This window comes from Astatotilapia calliptera, chromosome 5, assembly GCF_964374335.1.
Source record: "Astatotilapia calliptera chromosome 5, fAstCal68.1, whole genome shotgun sequence".
NCBI lineage: Eukaryota > Metazoa > Chordata > Actinopteri > Cichliformes > Cichlidae > Astatotilapia > Astatotilapia calliptera.
The window spans coordinates 29,263,545-29,277,876 of NC_137426.1; the positions used below are offsets into that span (position 1 = coordinate 29,263,545).

General features: G+C 40.8%; 1 protein-coding gene across 4 annotated transcripts in view; it reads left to right on the top strand.

Annotated features, from left to right (window-relative positions):
• LOC113022831 (inter-alpha-trypsin inhibitor heavy chain H3-like) overlaps positions 1-10,297 on the top strand; it is a 35,417-nt gene extending 25,120 nt beyond the window's left edge. For all 4 annotated transcript variants that reach the window (XM_080301398.1, XM_026168691.2, XM_080301399.1 and 1 more), the window contains 19 exons: positions 124-278; positions 362-466; positions 549-711; positions 868-978; positions 1,088-1,216; positions 1,445-1,561; positions 1,645-1,813; positions 4,621-4,746; positions 5,259-5,440; positions 5,553-5,735; positions 6,621-6,760; positions 6,898-7,058; positions 7,164-7,193; positions 7,342-7,386; positions 7,992-8,120; positions 8,590-8,791; positions 8,964-9,139; positions 9,492-9,603; positions 9,720-10,297. In XM_080301398.1, coding sequence (XP_080157524.1) covers positions 124-278; positions 362-466; positions 549-711; positions 868-978; positions 1,088-1,216; positions 1,445-1,561; positions 1,645-1,813; positions 4,621-4,746; positions 5,259-5,440; positions 5,553-5,735; positions 6,621-6,760; positions 6,898-7,058; positions 7,164-7,193; positions 7,342-7,386; positions 7,992-8,120; positions 8,590-8,791; positions 8,964-9,139; positions 9,492-9,603; positions 9,720-9,858 — 2,574 coding nt within the window. In that variant the 3' untranslated portion in view covers positions 9,859-10,297. The remainder of the gene's footprint in view (positions 1-123; positions 279-361; positions 467-548; positions 712-867; positions 979-1,087; positions 1,217-1,444; positions 1,562-1,644; positions 1,814-4,620; positions 4,747-5,258; positions 5,441-5,552; positions 5,736-6,620; positions 6,761-6,897; positions 7,059-7,163; positions 7,194-7,341; positions 7,387-7,991; positions 8,121-8,589; positions 8,792-8,963; positions 9,140-9,491; positions 9,604-9,719) is intronic.
• Positions 10,298-14,332: the final 4,035 nt, after the last annotated feature.

The window sequence follows — 14,332 nt, forward strand, 5'->3', positions numbered from 1 at the left end:
GTTGTAGTAGAATTGTCTCGTTCCAGCGGTGGGTCTGTGCCAGACAGACCTAACAATAATTCTCTTGAACTACACTAATAATCTTTTTCTGTCAGCACATTACATTTTCCATTTATTCAAAAGGTGGAAGTGCAAAGCATTCGAATCACCTGCACAGTGTCGTCTCGTTTCGCACACACGGTCATGTCTTCCAAGGCGCTAAACAAGGAAAACTCATCCCAGGAAATCTTTTTTGAAGTAGAGTTGCCCAAGATGGCCTTCATCACCAACTTTAGCATGTCAGTCAATAGTACAGCATTTTTGACAATGATCATAGAGCGCATCCTCCTTTAATGTTGACACATATCCTCGTGGGTCACAGGGAAATTGATGGTCAGGAGTATGTTGGAGAGGTGAAGGAGAAAGAGAGCGCCAAGGAGCAGTATGAGAAGGCTGTTTCTTCTGGAAAGACTGCTGGACTTGTCAAGTATACTGGAATAAGATAAAGATTAAACATCCCAACCTCCACCCTTAACCTGCAATAATGTAATCCATATCTATTATTGCAGGGCTTCTGGAAGAAAGATGGAAATGTTTTCTGTATCTGTAAACATTGCTGCCCAGAGCAGCGTGTCTTTCATTCTGATCTACGAGGAGCTCCTTCAGAGAACACTGGGCAGTTATGAGATCTTGATCCGAGTCAAAGTAGAACAACCAGTGCAGGAGTTTCAGGTAGGACTCACTTTTCACTTTTATTGTTCTTCATGATGATTAATGATGGGCTGTCTGAAGTAGTTTGTGTAAGGAACTTGCGTTGACTTAGTGAGTCTTTACGCCATAATGACCTCTTCTTTTATGCTTCATTTACTTCCATGGATGGTGTGACAGATTGAGGCAGACATCTATGAGCCTCAAGGCATTGCTTTTGTTGAGGCTTCTGCAACGTTCCTCACCAATGAGCTGATCCCTCTGATAGAGAAAACTGTCACAGACACAAAGGTGATATTTTGGCAAGATGTCTGTCCTTGTGTTTTTACAATGTAGCATTTAGGTATAAAGGATATATCTACAATAATCTAAAGTGAAATGAAACTTTTCTGTTTCTCAGGCACACATCTCATTCTCACCAACAGTGGAGCAGCAACAGAAATGTCCAGGTTGTAAGGGCTCATTAATTAATGGAGATTTCATCATCAAGTATGATGTGAAACGAGCAACAAGCCTGGGGGAAGTTCAGGTCAGCTGATGAGACAGAACTTAAAGCAGCACACAAGCAGCCTTTATCTCAGCTAAAGCACAGAATTTTTACTGATCTCAAACACACTCTTATAGACAGCAGTTTTATTTATAGAACTGGAAGCTGCAATCATTATTTTGCTTTTAGTCTTACGTTTACTTCCCTAGCTGTATTTGTCTGCTATACATTTCCTTGCTCATCTTAACCCAAAGTACTCTTTCCCTTCAGGCAGTAAATGGATACTTTGTGCACTTCTTTTCTCCCCCTGACCTGGCCAGAGTCCCAAAGAATGTGGTGTATGTAATTGACACTAGTGGATCGATGCATGGAGCAAAGATTGAACAGGTAGGGGACTAATTAGAGGCAAATTACATACTGTATGCATGACAGTGTGTTCATCTCCATATATGTTTTGTAAACATATAAAGACCCGAGAATCAATGGTTGCCATTCTGCAAGACCTTCACGAAGAGGACCACTTTGGTATCCTCCTGTTTGAGCGTAAGATTAGTTACTGGAAGGATTATCTTACCAAAGCAACAAAGAGAAATGTTTCTGACGCCATTGACTATGTAAAGAAAATACAGGACAGTGGAAGTAAGTATTGCTGAATTTTATGTACAGTGATTTTTTTTTCTTTATTCTGCTTATTATCTGCATTATTGAATGAGTGAAAAATGGCAAAATTCTGGGTCATTGACAACTGCACAACAAGGCTGGCATCATTCTGCTCTGTTACTGTTATATAGCTAAAACAAGCAACTTTGTCAAGTTTTGAGTGTGAGGTTGCCACTAAACATGTACAGTTGTAATCAGACGTTTACATAGTCATCACGGGCATGAATTTCATGGTAATTTTGGGCTTTTAATGACTTCTCTAAACTATTCTTTTTCCAGTGTGGATTGATTGTATGGCATACTTTAATGAAACAAATAGACAAGTTTTAATTTATTTATGAATTTCTTTAGTCCACACTGGGGCAAAAGTATACATACACCCATTTAAATCTTGTTTTGACAAGGCCAAGACCTTTTAACTTCTTGTTAGTCATCATGACTGATTAGTTCTTTGCCAGTATAAAAAAAAAAAAAAAAAAGTTTGTTATCCCTCACTGGATTGAACAATACTCAGAACAATGAAAATATACAAGGAACTCAGCGAAGATTGTGTAGAGTTACACAAATCGGGAAGGTCTCTCGGGCCAATTTCTAAGCGACTGCAGATTCCAAGATCATCACTTCAATTGCACAAGTTTTTTGCCAAGGTCTGTAAGAAGCAGAGGTGGGCAGTAACGCGTTACTGTAATCTGATTACTTTTTTTCAAGTAACGAGTAAAGTAAGGGATTACTATTGCAAAAACGGTAATTAGATTACCGTTACTTTCCCGTAGGAACACTGTTACTCAAACCGTTATTTTTTTTTTTTTTGAGAATGTCTCATGACAGTGACCTAAGCGAGTGTGACATTCGTGGCAACAGCTGTGTGCAGATCAACAATGGATAATATATCGAGTACGGAGAGAGTATGAGCGTGCAGCGTTTAAAGCGTGGAAGTACTGACCTTACTTTGAGTTTGATTCCATAAAAAGTGACAAAAACATTAGTGTCCGTTGTGCGTGTGAAGAAAACTTCTTTTTACAGCGAAAAAAAACCCCCTAAACTTCCAAGCAAGCACCGAGTGCGCAACGACGTAATGGGAAATTCACAGAGAAACTCGCGGATTCTTCAACTGACCGCTGCGGCACACCTGCACCAGGGTAAACCTCCGCCTACACCACTCCTGCTTTACAGGTGAAAATAGAGCAACAGGACCGCTAGTCTTTGATTTTATTTATTTTCTGCTGGGTTTTCCTCGCAAATATTTGAAAGAGTGAGTGTAAACACAAAAAAATATTTTATGTGCTGAAAATAGGTTTCCAGTCAGAGAATGTTGCATATAATTACATTTTTGCTTGATGCATAAAGCTAAAGGATTAAAACTAATAAAACAAGTTTTAAAAAGACTTTTCCATTTGATTACATTTTGTATGATGGATTATGCAGAAAAAGTAGAATTGGGCTGAATGATCTATCGCTTTATCACCTATTCAGGTTGTAAATCATGTTTTTAAAAAGTAACTAAGTAATTAATTACTTTTGAAAATAAGTAATCAGTAAAGTAACATGATTACTTGACCAACACTGGTAAGAAGACCCAAACTGTCATCTTCAGATGGGAGGAAATTCATCAGAATATTGAGGAACGTCACAGAAACCACAAAGGCTCAAGGCTACAATGAACTGGAGACTGCTGGACACCACCGTCACTATCAAGGACTGAGAGGGTGCCGACCAAGAAAGACACCCCAGCACCAAAATCGACATCTTTAAGCTCAAATGAAATTTGCAGCAGTCCACATGGACGAGTCAGATGTTCTTTAGGGAAAAGTTTTATGGTCAAACAAGACAAAGATTGAGCTATCTGATATCAATGACGAGAAGAATATTTGGAGAAGTAAAGGAGAGGCTTTCAAACCTAAGAACACGGAACAGGCTGTCAAGCAGGGTGATCATCATATATTTGCTGCAAGAGGTACTGGTACATTGCACAACATCGGTGGAATAATGAAGAAGCAGGATTACCTCCAAACTCTTCAACTTCACCTCAGATCAGCTGCTAAATGATTGAACTTGGACACAATCGGGTGTTCCAACAGGAAAATATTTGTAGCAGGGCAACAATGACCTTCTGAAATTAACTTTCTAACTTCCTAAAGCCGCAGCCTAAACCCTATTGAAAATCTGTGAGCTACATTTTAAAGGTTTATGCCTCTAAACCAACTGATTTAAGCGAACTGTACCAATTCTGCTAAGAAGAGTGATTTGATATAGAATTATGCCAGAAGCTTGTTGATGGCTATCAATTGGATCTAGTTGAGGTGCAACTTGCTAAGTGATATTTAATCCAATATTACGCAGGTGTATGTATATATAATTTATCCATGTGTAGATTAGAGAAATTTATTAATTTTATTTATTTCTTAAACAATTATCCTGTACAATTGTTTCACTCTGGACAAAGAACAATTCAATGATTAGTGACCACAGACAGCTACAGGAAGTAGCTGCCATGGCCAAGAAAGAGTCATGCTCAAAATACCATAGAAAACAGAGTAATATTATTTTTTTTACACTTTTAGGTTTTGTGTAGATTAAACAATCAAGGTGGTGTTTTCATTTCAGAACTTTAATAAACGTCTTCAGAACTTTTGTACAGAGCTATAGTCTAATTAAACAGAATCCAGTCATACTGCATAGAGAGAATATTATCAATCTTTTGGTCAAGGCTTAACAAGTAAAAGAGTAAAGTAAAAGTTTGAACATGATGAGATTTTCATGTTACTCAAAGCATTGTTGCTTTTCAGGCACCAACATCAACAGTGCTATACTGGATGCAGTTAGTTTGCTGAAGAAAGAAAGAAAAGAAAAGAAAGTTCCAGAGAGGAGTATGGATATGATTTTTCTACTGACTGACGGGATGCCAAACAGTGGTGAGACAATCTTAAACATTCTGTGTGTTGAAAATTGTGGTGGATCCACGTATGGGACAGCAGGGAGAGACAGGGGTCCGGGCTGCTCCGGCGCCCGTGCCGGCTCCCAGGGGGAGGGCCGCCAGGCTCAGCGGCCTCAGTCAGGCGATGGGGGTAGGTGGTGGGGCGGGGCCTGCAATCAGCCAGGACGCTGCCTGCTGCCTCACCCATCCCCACTCCTTAGGTGGGAGCGGCATGTGGCTGGCAGGTGCTCACCGGAGGAAGCCACGAAGCAACTGCTGGGCCCACCACCAGCTCACCCACCTGCTCACCCTGAGCTAAGAACGCGAGAGGAACCTGTATCCCGCAGCATTTTTTTACTCATTTATAATAGCATATAAATGAATATTAACAATGTTAGGGAGTAAGATGGAACTGATTTGTTATGTAAAGCTGACACCCAACTCGACAATTTCATTGGAAATGGAAGCTTTTTAATGCATGCTCATATGTAAGTGTGTTTGTGTCTGCAGGGGTGACCAGCCCCCAGCTAATCCAGCAGAATGTATTTTCTGCTATTGGAGGAATCATGTCTCTGTTCTGTCTTGGATTTGGAAATGATGTGGATTACTCCTTCCTGGATGTTATGTGCAGGCAAAATAAAGGAGTGGCCCGCAGAATTTTTGAGGGTTCAGATGCTGCCATTCAACTCAAGGTAAGGCAAGAAATTAAGAACGTTAATGACTGTAACATGAAAATCAATGCAAGCGTAGAAATGCTAGTTTGTGCCTTACATAAATGGCAACAATTTTGTGTCTTTGTTGCAGGGTTTCTACGAGGAAGTGTCCAGCCCTCTGCTCTTGGAGGTGGATCTGCGTTATTCAGAGAATACAGACTTCTTAACCAAAACTCACTACAGCCAGCTGTTCAACGGCTCAGAGATCGTGGTCGCTGGTCAGCTGAAGGAAAATGACGTGGAAAACTTCTCGGTGGAAGTGTTTGCCCACGGGGTGAGAAAAGGGAGAGCACATTATTAAAGTATTTCCTTTACAACGTGAGTTTGACTTCAGATCTATGTTAGTGCTCATACAAATGAGCCTTATTATTCAGTCTTACTGTGGCTGAATATGGAATTTCACGAACTGTAAATGAACCGAGCTGTAATTGACTGTTGTAGTCCGAACATCAAGTGGAGTCTCATTACTTTTCATTCTTTTCTGCTTTCAACTTAAGATTCTAAGCTAGTGGCTTTCATCCATCTTTATACTTATGTGAAGCATAATACTTATGCTTATAAGATCAGATCTGTGTAAATACCTTAAACAACTATGACAAAGTTAGTACTACGTTCCTACCAGCATATATCTACCCACCTTACCAACTGTAAGTGCTTCATGAACTTCAACTCTTTAAACTAAAATGAAAACAAATCTGTGTGTGGTGTTCAATTCAATTAATGATGATATAGCGACAAATCACAACAATAGTCAGTTCAAGACACTTTATATTGTAAGGTAAAGACCCTACGTTAAAGACTTAAAGAATAAATAAATATATGGAATAAGAAAAATGTTTAATGCTAAAGTCATAAAATGTGTTAAGATGGATGATGGGATAAAGGCCCATTTTCAAAGCTCATGTGATATTTATGTACTTTACTGTAAGCTGAGTTATTTAGCCAGCAAGTTGAACAAACTTTAGATGCTGCAGTTACTCTGCAGATTTGGAAAACACTGTCGACACCATCTCAGATTCTAATAATTGAATATCTATGAAACGTAATTATCTGAAACAATATTAGCATGCTGATGTCAGCTTGCTAAAAAAAAAAAAAAAAAAAAATTGAGTGGCTGCACAGAATAATGTCTGTCATTTAATCTTTCCTTTTTAACAAGTCTGAAGAGAACTTTGTGGCACAGGGAAAGGCCAGTGTGGCTGACTGGCAGACAGTGTACCCAGAAAAGGGGTACATTTTTGGAGATTTCATTGAGCGTATGTGGGCCTACCTCACCATCCAGCAGCAGCTGGAGAACAGGTTGGTTCATGGGGAAATTTTTCTGTTACCGTGCAGAAATTTTATTGATGGTGATTTTTTTTTCCGTTAAACATTATGTTATACATCATAATAAATTATTAACGTCATGTCCATCTTGTCCTCTGTCTCTCTTCCAGTGCTCTCAGTACTAAAGAGGAGAGAGGAAATATAGAAGCCAAGGCTCTGAACCTGTCTCTGAAGTATAACTTTGTCACCCCTCTCACATCCTTGGTGGTCACCAAGCCTGAAAACGAGAATGGAGCTGATCGCTCTTTCATTGCTGACAAGCTGACTGAAAGTAGGAGAAAGAAAATCCACCGCTTATTAAATTAGCAGAAACATTCTTCTCCCATCACTTTGGCAAAATTAACTTTTTCTTTTTCATTTCTTTCCTATTTTACAGGCCAGCGACAGCAAGCAGAAAGACACATGGGTATGGGAAGTCTTTGAATGGAATTTAATGTGTTTTCATTTACTTTTTAAACTGCTATAAGAGAAGAATTTCCCAAATCTGGGTAAAGTAAAGCCTTTCTTATCTTATCTGACTTGCACAATGCATATGAAGGAAACTGTGCTTTTAGCAGGTGCACATGCATCGCCTGCTGTCGGCTCGCGTGTAATTGATGGTAAGTGTTTCATATGTAACATTTTTACGGACTTAAATAGTTGACAGGTGGTTTCAGTGTTTTGTTTTGTTTTTGTTTCATTTCATGCTATTATAATAGGTAAGCATTACAGCTTCCTTATACAGTTAATGAAAACATTCATAGAAGACTCAAGAAACTCAGGAGTTGTGAATGTTTTGACCGTCATTATTTAAGACATCTGCCATATCAAATACAATGTTACAATATTAGTAATACTAATGTATTAATGGGGTCATGGTATGTCAATTTGGGCCAAAATGTCTGAGAACTGTTACCAGAGCCTTGTTTAACACGTTTCACAAAGAATTAAGGCTGCTTTCAAGGTAAGTGGGGTCCAGCCTCGTACTACCAAGATGTACCTAAGTGGGGTCCAGCCTCGTACTACCAAGATGTACCTAATAAAATGTTAAGTAAGTGTATTTAACTGAAAACATTTAATTCTGAAAAACCAGGCTGTACACTGCTGTCATAAGGGCAGGTAAGATAGTTTTACTGTTGGTGCAGACTCTGTTTTATTATAATAACACACCTGTCAGCTCAATAATTAAATTAGCTTTTTACTCAGATATACCTTTTTTTTCTAGACTTACTTGCTGCAGTTGATGGAGATCCCCATTTTATGATAGAGCTTCCAGATAAAAACGACGCTCTGTGCTTCAACATCAACGACAAACCAGGAACCATTTTCAGTCTGGTCAGAGACCCCAAATCAGGTCTGTCCTGAGTCTTTCTGAAGGACTCCCCAAACTTTGATTCTGTTCATCTGGAGGTAGCGTTTTCAGTGGGAGAAACGGTTCATCTCTCATCCAAGTGACTTCTTCAGTCTCAGCTGACTGCAGGTTTCTCCAGTCTCATAAATGGTACATTTGCATAACAACTGAAACTAGCACTACTGTAATGATCAAGGAACTGACCTCCCAGCCTATTGTTCCTTCAGTGGGCTGGTTTCAGTCATTATGCAAATGTACTGTTTATAAGATTGGGGAAACCTGCAGTCAGCTGAGTCACTTGGATGAGAGATGAAACATTTCTCCCACTACGTCCAGATGAACAGAATCAAACTTTGGGGATTTACTTACCTGGACGATTGAGCATGCATCAAGAAGATACTGAAGGACTCGTTCTAATGGGAGAATTTTCTTTTTTCAAATTTTCCAAATTCATTATCCTCCCTCATTTCAGGCTTTGTGGTGAATGGCCAAATAATTAGCAAGAAGAAAGTTGCTCTGGATGGTAACGTGAACACCTACTTTGGCCGTTTTGGTATCACACATCAGAACCTGGGGGTGAGACTGGATGTGAGCATTCAGGATATCTCTGTTTTCTACAATGACAAGCAGGTCAAGCTGCTGTGGTCTGATGCCACCTCACTCAGAGATGCCAAGTGAGTAAAATCCCCAGGCAAAACACATGCGTAAAGTTGAAATTATTAAATATTTTAAACCATTTTTCAGTCCCACTAATTACTATATGTACTTTAATCACATTTGCAAATGACGTTAGTTTGTTTCCTTCATTTTTTCATGTGTTTTCCAACTTGGATGCCTCTGACCAAGTATGGAGCTCAACCTAGTTAAAAACTGCAGTCTGACAGTGACGCTGAGGCACTCAGTGAAATTCAGGGTCATCCGACACACAAAGGTTTGGAAGAGACGCCACGACCACCAAGACTACCTGGGTTTCTACACTCTGGACAGCCAGCACTTGTCTGCTTCAGTTCATGGTCTGCTAGGTATTAAACTGCAAGAAGCTTTGATATAGTAATAAAGTGACTGTGTAGCTCACAGGTGTCGAACTCCAGGCCTCGAGGGCCGGTGTCCTGCAGGTTTTAGATGTAACCTTGATACAAGACAACACACCGTAAAGGCTAAATGACCTCCTCAACATGTCTTGAAGTTATCCAGAGGCCTGGTAATGAACTAATCATTTCATTCAGGTGTGCTGACCTAGGGTGAGATATAAAAACTGCAGGACACCGGCCCTCGAGGCCTGGAGTTCGACACACCTGGTGTAGCTCTTTTGTTTTTACTAAAAACTAATTCTTAAAACAGAAACAAAAGATGTCACAAGCTATTTTCCTGCAGGTCAGTTCTACCGTGGGGTTGTGTTTGAGCTGACAGACCTGCATCCAGGTGAAGGCCAGGAGAAACTGGATGCCACCATGTACGTGAAGGGGCAAAGGCTGAATGTGACAAGGTAAGGCGACTTCTTAAATTTTAGAAGTGTGCATAATATTCACTCAGCCTTAAAGTTAGTTTCCTTTCATGTATGTGCAAATCATCCTTGAAAAAAAACATCTATATATTCTGTAGACACTGGCAAAAAGACTTCAACAAGGATGTGAAGAATGGAGAAAGCATCGCCTGCTGGTTTGTTGACAACGAGGGAAGAGGCCTGATCGATGGAACAGCCTCAGACTACACCGTGTCAGACCTTTTTACGGCTATTTGAAAACGCAAAGTGCGATCAGCATTGCACTGGGAGCTGCAGGGTAGATTTACATGCTCTGGGTGGTGTGTGATGAGAAGCCATTGTAGTGAGTCGCTGGGTGTTTTCTATTTCAAAGTGACACATGCAAAAACTGAAAGCAAGTGCATGTTTATATTAATGCAAGCATATCACGTTACAGTATATTTTGAGTGTACGTGTTTGTGTCCGTCTGGCATTACAGAGTGTAATCGAACCTCTCCTGCTAAATGTTATTTAGTCAAACAGCATCAGTGAGATAGTTTGCTTTACTCACACAATGACAGTGTGTGAGTCAAGAGATTTAATGATGACACAAATAACATGGCAGGTAAAGCTTTCTGAATAGTCTGCATATATGACATACTGCATTCATTTCTCCATGCTTTCTTGGAATTAAATAAATATTTTGCTTTTTAAAAAAGTGCTCCCTGTCAGCATAAAAAAAAAAAAAGATATTAGACTTGAGAATGGCACACAGTGTTCACATTTTCTGTGCTTCAGCTGTTGAAAAACTGGTTAGCAGGCTGAGTTTGGTCATGTCAGCTGCAATTATAACACAGATGTCATCTAACCTAGTCAAGCTCAACAGTAATAAAACAGAACTTATTGTTGTGGCCTTCAAAGCCGTACTCCCGAAGATTGGCGATCTACTCACTGACATAGTCGGTCGCCACATCCTACTATCCCCAGAAGTTCACAATCTGGGTGACAATTTTGAGTTTCACACTTCCATTCCAGTCTCATATAAATGAAATGTCACCTGATGAGCAGAGACCCTCATCCATGACTTTTTCACCAACTGGCTGGATTATTGCAGTGAGGTCCTGGAGTCCTGGACAGGCTCCAGTATGTCCAGAAACTCAGCTGCTAGGCTTTTTTTTTTTTTTTTTTTTTTTGCCTGTCCCGTTTGGCTCTTTTGCCTTCAGAATTGTTGTCTAAAGGCAAAGAAAGATGCCCAACGGATTTACTTTACCAAATTGACCATCCCAGCCTTGCCGTAATGGTCTATTTGATTCACCTTTTATTGTTTATTTTATTTTCACTTACTGAATACGGGACAGACTTGACTGGGGGAAAGAAGGGGAGAAAGAAAGAGGGAAAGAGAAACAGCTGAGAAGAGGGACGGGGGAGAAGGGCAAAAAACATAAACCAACAGAATGGGTAGAGAAAAAAATGCATATATCAATCACCTGGATCACCCTTCATTCTAATTTGTGTTGTACAGTTATTTCATTTTTAACCTTAATTTATATTTTATTCCTTCCTAGTTAAATTTACCCTTTTTAATTTTTCATATTTATTTCCTATCTTATTCATAGCCTTTTCCTTTTTTGTTCTCTTTAGGTCACGAGCAGTTGTCCAAGCATTTCACTACATATCGTACTGTGTATGACTGTGTACGTGACAAATAAATTTGAATTTGATTTGATTTGAGAAAGAAAAAAGAAAACAAGCAGAAGAGAACAAGAGTAATAGAATAAACAGCATCACAATGATATATGGGAATATGACAGTAAATACTAAATATTAAACATTATTGTGCAGCACATAAGATCAACAGAACACAGTGTGCTTTGAGGTAGGAGCCAGAAAGGGTGTAGTTTGTGGGTGTGATCACCCGTGTGTACACCTGTGAGCATGGACCTTTTTTTTAAAGGTTCCTTCATGTAATGATCTGCTAGAGGGTGTGGGGGGGCCACAGCCCCGTCCTCCAGGGCATGAAGCAGGTGTGGAGGAGATCAAAACTCCAGACATCCAGAGGCCCCCAGAACACAAGAGACCAAGGAAGACCACCAGAGGGGCAGCCGCGCCACTGTCCCAGAAAGAGCTGAGGAGAGTCCCAGATGAGGGCTCACTCAGCAGCCGCGGAGCAGAAGCCAGGGGGAGTTGCAGTGACGCGCCCGTGAGCTCCGCCGGCAGCCAGCCGTGCCTGAGTGACCGAGCCCCAGGCCGAGAGGCCAGGGGCACTCCACCTCCGAAGTGGCCCGAGCGAGCCCCAGGCTCCAGGCCCCGATAAGCGGCCGCCAAGGAGTGAGCCGGTGTGTACCTGGACGCCCATCCCCAGACACAAAGAACCACCAACGCACCGATATCTGAGGGAGTCCGCCACTGGCAGGGGAAGTGGTGGTAGGTGGAGATAGGCCTCCAAACCTTGGAGGGCCTAAGATGTCCCCAGAGAGGTGGCGCCTGACACCCAACCTGACATATAGACACATATAGACACACAATACAGGCACACACATATACAAACATCCATTCCCACCCTCATGCTCTCATATGCACTTACTCCACACTCAACCAACGTGGAGACAGACATAAAGAGACGCTGTACACACGATCACACTCCCCAAGCGTACTCTACGAACCGGGTCTAGGTACCCTTGCCCCTGGAGGGGGAGCTGCACCCAGACCCAGGTGGTGTTACCCTTTTCCCTGCGGTGGGGGGAGGCAGACCGCCCCGACTCCGCAGCAGCAGGAAGGCCCCACACTCCAGACCGCAGTCGGACGGCCAACTCCTCCTCCTAGCCCCCCCGCTCCAGCAGGTCGCAGAGAATGGGGGTGAGAGAAGACTCCAAACCTCCCTCCACCCGCTCATTGTAGTGTTGATGCATGTGTGTTCTAAGGTGCATTTAAAACCCAGGAGGGCATGGAGCTACCTGCCAGAAAGCAGCAGGTAAGCTGCTAGGCTTCTAACATGCACCAAGCTCTGGGAACACATCACCCCCACCCTCATAAATTTCCATTGATTCCTGGTCACATCACGCATTACTTATATCCTTTTTCTCACTTAAAAAACCCTCAATGCCCTGGCCCTGCAGTACCTGTCTGACCTGATGCACCCATACACATACATTTTCCATTTCAGTGTAGAACTCAGATAAATTGTGATCTTCTGGGGTTATACGTGTAACAGGACCACTGGGTAGGGTTGTCCTTGTGATGGCTGCATGCAACCACACAATTGAAATACTTGGGTAATATTCATTTGATCTTTTTGTCTTATGTTTACATTATGCTCTAAAGCTTCTGTGATCATAAGTTAACTTTTGATATTTTGAGTTTACCTGTAATGCATGACGGCACTAGGCTATAGTCCAAAGGGTGGCATAGGCTCTGTTTTGCAGTTTGTTATTTTATATGGGTATGTGTTATATTAATTATATTTCTGTTCTTTCTGAGTTACCTGGCCTCCGCTCCAGTCCTTCCTGGTTTGGCTGAAAGAGGAGGCTGAGGATGGAGCTGGTTTAAATGCAAAAGCCAATAGAATGGACTGGACCATCTATTGTGATCATGTAGGGGGAATGGGGTTCTTCTTGAATGATGGTTAGCTGTTATCTCTAGTTTTCACCTTTGGTGTATATAATGGTTTATTCATTTGCTATATAACTGGAGCTGTTTCTCATTTGGGCAGGTCAGTTTGTTGAGTTATGTTTTGTTAAGTGACTTTTGAGTTGAGTTTTGTTAAGTTAACCTCTTTTATGGGCCCACTTGGTTCTTAAAAAAAGTTTATTTTTTGTCATTTTGAATTTTTGGAATCATCTTGTCCTTTTTGAGGCATAATAAAACCCTTTTTTTTTTTTTTGAAGATTACATTTGTGCCTGTGTGTTCCTGGCTGCTTGGTTCATGACAGTCCTTTTTAGAAATATTTGGAAAGTTAGTTTTGACTTTAAAGCAGTAGTTCTCAGACTTCAGAGGTAGAGCAGGGTGATATGGCCAAAAATATTTATCACGATATATATTTGAAAATTTGCGATAACGATATAACCGACGATATAATTGATGCGAGACAAAATACAACTCCACAACATTACTAGCGCAAAAAGACAACCTTCCATTTATTTTCACTTAAACAAGAAGCTGGTTTTTATGTACATTAAAGCTTTATAAAAATGTAACAGTGCAAATGCAAATTCCTTGCTGAAAGTTTAACCAAAAGGCATTTCCAGTAGAAATGGGCTGACATATCCTGAGCATAACCACGTATAATATGGTTATATGGTTAAAAAGAGGTGCTTTGCAACATTAAACTGCAGTGTGCAGTACGCATTTTTCGGACCATAAGGTGCACAGGATTATAAGGCACATTAAGCGAAACAAAGCAGTCAGATAAATCAAACTTTATTAAACTCATTCTTCTTGCTTCCTCCACTTCTGTACCATTGATTCATTAATGTTGAATTCTCTGCAGCTGCTCTATTCCCATGTTGTTGCAGTATATTAATGACTAACCTCGTATTGTGGATGGATTATCTCAGTTGTTCTCCTGACTGAAGTTTGGTCCGTTTACAGCATCCTGCCATGCGATTGCATTTGTTTCTAACCATGAAGAACCTTCACGTTAACTTTTATAAGTGGAAAAGTGTTAGTGTTCGTCCTCCAGCTTCACTGTTTATGTTATGCTAACATAGCTGTGTCGCTAGCGATCACGTAGCACATCATTATATACCAGCTAGC